Source organism: Lactuca serriola, chromosome 1 (assembly GCF_051521515.1).
Source record: "Lactuca serriola cultivar US96UC23 chromosome 1, Lser_US96UC23_V15, whole genome shotgun sequence".
In the NCBI taxonomy this organism is placed as follows: domain Eukaryota; kingdom Viridiplantae; phylum Streptophyta; class Magnoliopsida; order Asterales; family Asteraceae; genus Lactuca; species Lactuca serriola.
This window is the reverse complement of record NC_136408.1, coordinates 112,065,850-112,075,841: the sequence shown is the minus strand read 5'-3', so window position 1 is coordinate 112,075,841 and position 9,992 is coordinate 112,065,850. Positions and strand designations below refer to the sequence as shown.

The window sequence follows — 9,992 nt, the reverse complement described above, 5'->3', positions numbered from 1 at the left end:
AATCATAGAGACGATCTGAATACAAAAAAAAGTTAGGGACCAAACGTGCAATTTTGACCAAACCATAGAGACCATTTCAGTAATTTATTCTTAAGATTTTAAGACCTCTAATATTACCATCCACGGTATTAGAAAACCTTAAAGTTTAAACTTATGGTGGCATGTTCCATTTTACGCCATGTACTTTAAAATTTAAATTTATTATAGAAATTAATAAAATTCCTTTAGATCAGTTTTTAATCTCAAATATTCACAAAACTATCATTCACAAGAGGCTCATTCACGTTTCACAACATTCAAGAACAGGAGAATCTTCATGTACAAAACATTTATATACGATGATATGTATCATTATCAATATGTATCAATCAAACTTATTGGTAACCAAACTAGTTGGTACAAGCTATACTTGGTACGGTAGTTGTTGAATTTTTTTTGTACCAATTATAATTGACACGGTATTCTGTTTAAAGAAAAAAATGATTTATAGCGTACCAATTTCACACCTAATTAAATAAAAATGAATACATTTGACCCCTTACCCTTATTTATAGGGAAAATACAAAGAGTCAGTAAACTAAGATATCTGAGTATGGCTCACCATATTGTAATCAGGTCACATTAACACATTGACTACAAAAGATATGGATAATAAACAAATACAAGTACAGTACAACTTTGGTGCGGAGAACAACAAAGGATAGTCTTTTCTCATCTTTGGGGAAAGGCATTTTTCGCCTCTCTTTAGTTTCGCTACACCAAAACCCGTAGACTTTCATCATCAACAAAACACATTCGTTTGTTTTTATGCCTTCACTTATCTTCAGTGGTCACTTAATTTTTTGTATTAACTCCCACCCCTCCTCTAGGCCCAACAACGTTGCCCCACCCCGGTGGTAGTTATGGGGTTGTTAACGGAAGATTGTGATGGTTTTCGGATGAGTTTTGTAGTTAGTTTATTTGGCCCTTTTCCCCGAAAAAAAATCCATAAATCCTTTGGTGTATCTTTTGAAATTATTGACCAGTTTTGGCAACATATAGTTTTTATTTATTGTTGATTAAAATGTTTTTTTTTGTATGCTTTTATTGTGATAAATGTTTGCGAAAAAATTTAAAGCATCAAACCAAGTTTTAAATAAAATGCTTAATTTTGTAAAACATGATAAAAAATGTTTGTAGGACAAGCCCACAAGCCAAAACACGTCACCATAGACCTCGTGTAGGACAAGCCCACAAGCCAAAACACGTCACTATAGATATAAGGTCATCTTCAATGCATTGAACTTAAATGAGTTCAATGGATTGTCACATGTACATTTCACTCACAATACAATTTTGTCTATTAAACTCTACACTCCATTAAACCCAATATAATTTAATGCATTGCCACATCATTTATGTGTGTATGTGAGGAGAGAGAGTGTGGAGTTCAATTGGGATTGAACTCCCCATTCTATTGAGTGACATGTCATTAACCCACAATGGAGATGTTGAGTTTAATGGGATTCAACTCCCCGTTAAACTACCATTGGAGATGGCCTAACTTTGTATAAAGATGGTAGATAGAAATAATCAATAGGACAAAGGACTAAACTAGTAAAATTTTTATTTTCCTGACATAAAATGTAACGAACATCTATCAAACAAGAAAGAATCAAACCCCTCAATCATCAGCAATAGCTGCAAAATCCAAAAAATAATAATACTAATAACTAGAACATATCGTAACATACAATCTTTCGATCTGAGAACATTAGTTAGAAAGCTGCTCAGATTCGTCTGAAGATTTCACGTAAAAGCGATTCAACCGTTCGCCAGCTTTCTTAACCTGTAAAACAAAAAAGATTCACTTTCTAATTTTAGAAATATATCAAATTATGAATGCCAAAAAGCTAAAAGCTTTTAATGTTTAAAAAAATTCCATTCATCTTTCCCAAGTTTACCTGATCATCCCAGTCTGTCCTCCATGTCAAGTATATAAGTGCAAGTGTTTGAGTTATAATGCCACCAATCATTCCAATCCATATACCCTAAAAATTGATACAATACATTCTCAATATTTTATTCAAAAAAAACGAGGAAAAATGAATAACTTAATGTAACATTGGTTTAATTGTGATATATTATATACCTTTACTTGAAGATCAGTTAAATATCCTAACAAAGCTCCCATTGGAATACCAATCACGTAATAGCAAACGAGGTTGATGATTGCTACAGTACCCTGCATTCCAGCTCCAACAGCCACGCCTAATGATAACAAAAAAAATTACTATTATTTATCGATATAATTTTACAGGTTTGAATCTCGATAAAAATATCTGGCTTATATATATTATTATATAAACTAGCGTAAAAAAAAAGTTCATAATTTAAACCACAGGAAACAAATTTAGAAAGATCATATATTTTACAGAGTCTGACAAAACCCATGATGACAACAAGATTTTACTAGTCAAAATCTTGTAGAATCCAAGGCAATCAACACTAAAAACGTATACTTTCCCAGAATAGAAAGTTTACAATTTACGAAGTCTTTTAGGTTTTAGCAGATTACGCAATCAAAGTTCCCAATTATGGAAAAACTATCCAGCAAGTAAGCATAACCTTTCCAAGAATAGTAAGTTCATAGTTTAACAAAATATTATATGGCAAAAAGGTCAACCCTATTCTTTCCCAAAATAGAAAGTTCTTAGTTTAACTGACATTTAGTTTTACCAAAAGTCCTCACGACTACACGTCTACAATATTTCTTTAATTAACATTTTTAAAACGTTAAAGAATTATGTACCATTATATATACTTCAAAACTATAGGAAATATAATTTTGAATGCAAATGGTTATAGAATTACCTGAAAGAACTGGATAAATGCTGTTCAGCAACACGGAAAACGAAAGTAATAAAGAAAGATCCTCAACAGTGTCTGCAACTCGTTCATCATCTGTAAAGAAGTAGGCGATTTTTTTGCCAAAAATCAAGCAAAGAATAAAAAAGAATGTTCCAATCGCGATAGAAGTTCCCAATAACACTTTAATCGAGAACTTTGTAGCTTTAGCATTTCCTCTTCCAAGTTCATTTGCAACCCGCACACTATATAAAAATATAAAGATTTTTTAGTGTAAATTACAAATTTGGTCCCTATGCTTTTCATAATATTACAAGATCAGTATAAATTTTGTGCTTAAGTTGTATTTCGTTCGAGATATAGTCCCTGTGGTTTAGTCAAAATTGCAAGTTAAGTCCAGAATTTGAAGCCATTTTATTGGGAATATCTGAAAATTTGGACTGAATTTGTGATTTCTTGTAAAGCACAGGGATCAAAGTTGTAATTTACTCCATTTTTTATGTATAACTTGCTGAAATAAGTGTGCTTTATAAATGACTTAATTGATTGGTGCGTACACTGCAGATCCTAAGAAGCCGAGACTTATCATAAACTCCCATGCATTGATGTTCAAGCTGCAAAATTTAAAATAAAAAATATTTCAATTTCTTCATATATTAAATAAATATATATTATGATTAAATTCTTAAAATTAAATGTATATATTTATACCATATGGAAAAGGCAGAAATGGCAACTTCTGCATTTGCCATGTATCCCGCAAGTAAGACTAGCACAGCATTGTACCATAGCTCCAAACTAGCATAAGAAATAACACAAAAAATATTCGTTAAGTTACAATTTAAATTAAATAAATAAATAAATAAAATAGACTTTGAGGTCAAACTCATTTTTATTTTGTATAAAAAATGAGCTTTAATTACTTATTTTATAACAAACTTTCATTGTTTAAATTGATATATGTTAATACATTTATAACAAAATCTCGACAAAACTCAGTAATAATATAAAAAAGTTTGACTTTTGAACTACTAAATCAAAGTCTTGACTTTTACTTGAAACATACTACAATAGATTGCCTTTGACTTTGACTTTTTCCAACATTGAAATTTTGCTATCAATAAAGAATTTTAAGAAAAACTCGGTTATTACTAACTACATTCTAGGACACAGTTTACCAAAAGAACATTTTCGATGTTTGATTTTGTAACAAAATCCGTAGCAAGAACTAATCTTGAAATGTAAGAAGTTTGACTATAAAAGTCAAAATTCAATAATAGTTTACTTTTTTTGAAAAGATTGATCATACATACCACACCATAACACCAGAAGCTATCGAAAGCTTCACAACAGGGACCAAATCTTTAAACGCAGCAACTGTAAACCCTTTCCATGAAAGCGGGCACCACCCACCAAAAATGTAGATAAATTCTCCGATGACAAGAAACCAAGAAGAAGTCGACAAAGCAATCATGGCTCCAGGAAGTCCATACCCTAATTTATACACCAAAAGCCATGATAATGGAATATGAATCCCGAATTGGAAAATTGAAAGCCATGCGATCACCATGTTCTTTAATTGAGCTTGTAGAAACATTTGAATCGTTAAGCTGAAGACGAAGTTGTAGACGAAGGGGATGAACCAGAGAGATACGTAGCCACCGGCTACAGCTATGCCTTCATCTTCTCCGATGAGTCTGTATAATTGTGTTGCGAAGATGAAAATTGGGAGTAAAACTGTTAAAGTGAAGAAGTCAACGATCCATGATCTTTGCAAGTAAATGCCCATCATGTGGTGTTGACCCGCCCCGAATGCTTGACCACATAGGGTTTCGGTTGCACTTGACATTCCCAACTGTTGATTGAAAGATGTGATTAAGATAATGATAAATTAGCAATGTATTTTGGTTTTCAATTTGTGGTTAAGAGGTTGTTAGGTAATATCTCAATAGAAATATAGAATGTCACCTCTAAATCGGTTAGTATTTAACGTTTTTGATATAGACTATGAACGATTCGAAGAATCTAAATAACCACGTAATGGTTAAAGAACCCCATATTCTTTTAACCATAAATACTTGAGCACTATAAATGGTTCGGTTTTATCAAACAATCTCTTAATGTTAAAAGTAAGTTGAAAAAATTTTCATTATTTGAAAAATATAATGAATAGCTTTTAGAGCATCCAAGCTGCATTAATGTAGTGATTTAGAAGTTAAAATTGACATGCACATTTGAAAATTAAATGGCTTAGTTTTTATTAAACATCTTTAATGTGCAAATTTTGAAAATTTATTACTATTTAAAGAATAAAATGTGGCGTTTTTTAGAGCATCAACGGTATTGTAGTGATATAGAAGTTAATTGCAAAACTAACATACCAATACCACCATTGAAAGGACTTGGAAGACTAATTAACATTAAGGTATTTTAAAGTGTGGAAAGTCTCCTTAAAATAAGGTATTTTAAAAGTTACTATGATTATGTAAAAGCTCTAAATAATTCTTGGAATAGAGATTTTAATTACAATTTGCCTCTCTTTGCTCTAATAAAATCTATTTTTTTTTTCTTTTAGTTGTATTAAAATATTAAATACTTTTTATTATTTAAATTCTTAATTTAGTTTATTAAATACATAAAATGAAAATAAATACTATTCATACCTATGCTAAATACAACAAATTAGATAGTTTAACATAAACTTTCGAAAATGTTAATCAAATGGATTATGACACTATATTTATGTTAAATAAATATTAATGGAAAGTTTAAGCATTTAGCAATGTATTTTGTCATTTGTGGGATCCATTATAAATAAAGACAGAACAAAAAGGACAAAAAATGTTTACTTACAAGTATTCCATTGACAAACCGAACACTTAGGGTTTGGACAAGTGCATAGGCAGCAAGATCCATGTCACTTATATGGCCAATGAATGATTGAGTCACAACAATAGTTCCAAATGCACAAACCCTTGATATTACACCGGGTAATGCAACCCTCCAAATCTTTTTCGATTCGGCCCATACCCTCTCTTTCAAGTCACCTTCATTCTCCTCTTCATCGTGTCTAAGTAGCTTTGTTTGAATTCCATTATCCATTGTTAACTAATCTGTAAAAGGAAAATTCGTTCAAAAGGTTAGGATGAAATTCGTAACAAAAATTACAAGTCAAACCAAAATGAAAACTTGGAAAATTTGTAAAAGAAATAATAATAAATAAAAAATAGGTGGTCATTTTTATAGTTCAGTATAAAAATCAAGAGGTTCCACCAAATAGCATATTAAAAATTCAAACTCATTTAAAAACTCATATTTCTTAAAAATTTGGATCTTAAAAATTTAGATCGTTTTAAACAACCCATAAATCAGGATACGTTGTATGATACTGGGTTTACCCCGACCCAGGTTTTATGACCTGCATAAAAAAAACGTGGGCTAGACATCTTTATCTTAAAAGACAGAACACAATTATTCTAATTATTGTGTAAATTTATTAAGAGAGTAATGACAATTCAATTTATTAGAAATATAAATCTAAGTAGCTAGGAAGCCCAAAAAAATTGAAAGTGTACCATGTAATCTTGTTAAAACATGTATATAATGATAAAGATACATTTAATATGATGATGGAGATGCTCTTATGCTAATAATTTTGTCGATTGCTAAACTTTTTCAACAATTGGTGACATAAATAGAAAAGGACAGATATGTAAAATTGCAACTCTATCAGACAACTATTATGACAAATCTGAGTGCTCTTATTTCTATGTGCCAGTGGAAGTAGGTAGCAAATTAAATAAATAACAGATGGATTTATTATTTTAATCATCGATGATCTAACAATATAATAGAAAAATACCTTAGTTTTCTTGAACTTTTATGATTTTGTCTATTAAAAGAATTCAGACCAGATCCATGAGTCACGTAAATTAAAGTATTATAGCCGACAATTAAATACGTTGTACTAAGAAAATAAAAATATATAAATAAGATGAGCATGTGATTTTTAATTTGAAGTTAATATAAGTAAAATAATGATTTAATTTACGTTGCTTTTATACATATATTTAAAGAAAAATAGCTACCAATTACATTATTTATTTTATAATAAAATCTGTATTTTCAAATAATATGCTATGTATTTCGGTTTATATTTTATGTGATGCGTTTCTTTAAAAAAAAATCTTCATGTTCCGATTTCTGCGCATTTTAAGAGCAAATTTCGTTTGTTTTGTCTAAAAACTATTATCTTTTAATAAGATTTAGCCATCAAATATTTAACCAAGACATATCTGACTTAAGTGGCTAAATAAGAAAACATTGCTTAAGAAAACTACTTTTCTACCTATTTGTCATTTTTAGTTATTTTCCTATCAAACTGCCAAACATTATAAATTAACAAATATTATAAAAATAATGGATATTGTGAAGAGTATTTGTTGGAATATAAAATAAACTAGTCATTGAATTGATTCAAACGATAGATATTATATATACAATATTTTATCTAAACTTACGTCATTACTCATTCAACTATTTTAGTTATACATGACCTAACCAAAAGAATAAAATACCCTGAGATATAACCATTATAACTTATGTAACTATCAAAAAAGCCAAAAAAAATGATAATAATTAAAATCCAACATTATAAAACTAAAAGAACATACATGTACCCACATAGCAATTATAAACATCGACCCTCTTATAATAATCAAGAAGTAATAATATTAAATTTTCTATCAATAAGTTAATCTCAAGTTATACACTTTTAGTCGTGTGTATATATATATATATATATATATATATATATATATATATATATATATATATATATATATATATATATATATATATATATATATACCCTTAAGGTTATATATAAGCTTAGGTACCCAACCTCATCATACTACGTCGTTTTGTATCATATAATACATTCTAATTGTTCAATATTATTATAATTTAACTTCAAACTTGATTTACTTCCAAGATTATTATAAATTACACATAAATCTTCCTCTTACGTCATTTTCATTTTCAACTACAATATATATATATATAGTCTAATAAGTGTTCGGCAAAAAGATGTGATATAAGAGAAAAATATTAGTGAAATTTCGAAAATCTTGAAAGTTAATCAAGTTAGGAGTTGAAGTTTACACACATTATAATAAATATATTAAACAAAACGACGTATTATGGTGTGTTTGGGTACCTAAGCTTATATACCCTTAAGGGTATATTCACTTTTCCATATATATATATATATATATATATATATATATATATATATATATATATATATATATATATATATATATATATATATATATATATATTGTTTGGGATATTAATGTGTTAGGTGGGAAAATGGGTGGCAAGAGCCATGTTTATGTTCTATACCTAACCATATCTCATGTGTTTGGATCTACACCATCCATTACAACCTACCCTCTTTATATTAATTATATACTCTTTATATTATATAGTACTCGAAACTACTTTCTTAAAATAAAATAAATGCAATTGAACACATTTTGATTATATTACTCTTTTTAGATATATATTTTTCTTATTTTAGGTACAAGCTTTCGTTATATCGGATAGGAAGTCAAACACTGTTTATTATAGGAGAATAGGAGTATGCTGGTCATTGAAAAAGATCAAATAACATGTATAATTGATAACATCACTTCGATTCCACAAAACTTGGGTATTCGGATTTATTGAAAAGCGACAAAGTGTTGTATTTATGAACTTATAAACACATATATAGTTAAAAATGTTAGGCTGATTCATCGGTCCAATTAGCAAATTAAGAAAGCTTGATTTGATTTATTAAAAGTTATGAAATATTAAAACATTTCCAACGGTTCTTTATTTTTAGAGTGTAAAATAGAGTTTAGAATGATGTCCAATCTCATGTTAAAATTTATTTTAGACTCAAAAATAAATTACGTTGGAGATGGTATAAGTTACACTTTAAATTTAGAATGTTACCATTCATTTTTCTATTTATAGAGTGTAAAATAAAGCTAGGTATGAGCTTTTAATCTATTTTATACTCTATAATGGCAAAAATAAAGTTGGAGATGCTTTTATACATTTGAATTATATATACAAACTGGACCAATAAAATTTTGATTTATAATAATTTCTTATATTTTTGTGTAAATTTGACATTAACAATTGGTTGCAAGTATATGATACCCACCATAATAATTTAAAATACTTCAACCAAGACTTTATAAATTTACAAGCTTCAATAAGAAAAACACTAACAAAAGGTAGAAACCTTTTTCATTGTTTTTTAAGCCTAAAAGACATTGAAAAGCTACTTTATTAGAACTAAATAACTTGAACATTTCTTTTCTCAAAATACGTTTATCATAATGGTTAGATGTTAATTTTGAACTTTTAAACATCTTTAATAGTTTCGTTTATCATTTAAAACATCAACACTTTAAATAAATATATCTTAGACACTTTCTATTCTAACTTTAATCGAGTTTCCATTCAAACTCAATAAGATCAGTAAGCAAAAAGAATAGAAACCTCTCTACAAAAAGTATAGAAACCCACATGAAATCTGAGAAAAGAGAGAAAAGATACTTACTGTTTAATGGTATCACGCACCGGAGCAACGCCGCCAGACGCCGGAGAGCACCGCCAGCAACTCTTTCCACTTCGGAGGTGTGCGGTGGCCGGTGACTGTGGGTAGGGGAGGGAGGCGGAGGGGAGACGTGGGTTTGGAATTTTGATACATAGAGCAAAAAGGATTGGTATATATATGACTCGTGAAGAATTAGTGTACCTACCCCTTCAAAAATCAAAAGTAAACGAAGATTATTGTTTAGGGATTTGGATTTGTCCGAAAAATATGGTTGTGTTCTCATTGGTCCACTTTATTCATCGACGTAGGTGGCTGAGATTGTTAAAATTGTTCTTTTAGATTTTTTTTTTTACAAATGGTCCCCTATAGTTTAAAAGAAAATTAATATTTTCAGAATGATATTGGTGGTTTCAAAATCAAACACATTTATTATTTTGGCTACCTTCATTAAAAATAATAGTTAAATACTTGGTAAATACATATTTACCCTTCTTTTATTATTTTTCTATTTTTCTATTTTATTGTTTGA

At 29.0% G+C, this 9,992-nt stretch overlaps 1 protein-coding gene across 1 annotated transcript; it reads right to left on the bottom strand.

Moving 5' to 3' along the window:
- Positions 1-1,589: 1,589 nt before the first annotated feature.
- LOC145097425 (protein DETOXIFICATION 24-like) lies at positions 1,590-9,628 on the bottom strand. The gene is made up of 9 exons (XM_079034986.1): positions 9,467-9,628; positions 5,701-5,960; positions 4,161-4,702; positions 3,559-3,645; positions 3,405-3,461; positions 2,854-3,092; positions 2,132-2,250; positions 1,944-2,030; positions 1,590-1,828 (listed from the first exon to the last, which is right to left on the bottom strand). Exons 2-9 carry the CDS (start codon positions 5,947-5,949, stop codon positions 1,754-1,756), a joined length of 1,455 nt encoding a protein of 484 aa, XP_078891112.1. The 5' UTR covers positions 5,950-5,960; positions 9,467-9,628; the 3' UTR covers positions 1,590-1,753.
- Between the last annotated feature and the right edge of the window lie 364 nt (positions 9,629-9,992).

Bases quoted from the DNA above. Each gene is read 5' to 3' on its own strand.
- LOC145097425 (XM_079034986.1), bottom strand. From the start codon at position 5,949: ATGGATAATGGAATTCAAACAAAGCTACTTAGACACGATGAAGAGGAG. The intron at 2,031-2,131 runs GTATATAATATA...ATCAATTTTTAG, and splicing joins TAACTGATCTTCAAGTAAAG to GGTATATGGATTGGAATGAT. The intron at 1,829-1,943 runs GTAAACTTGGGA...TTTGTTTTACAG, and splicing joins GGACAGACTGGGATGATCAG to GTTAAGAAAGCTGGCGAACG.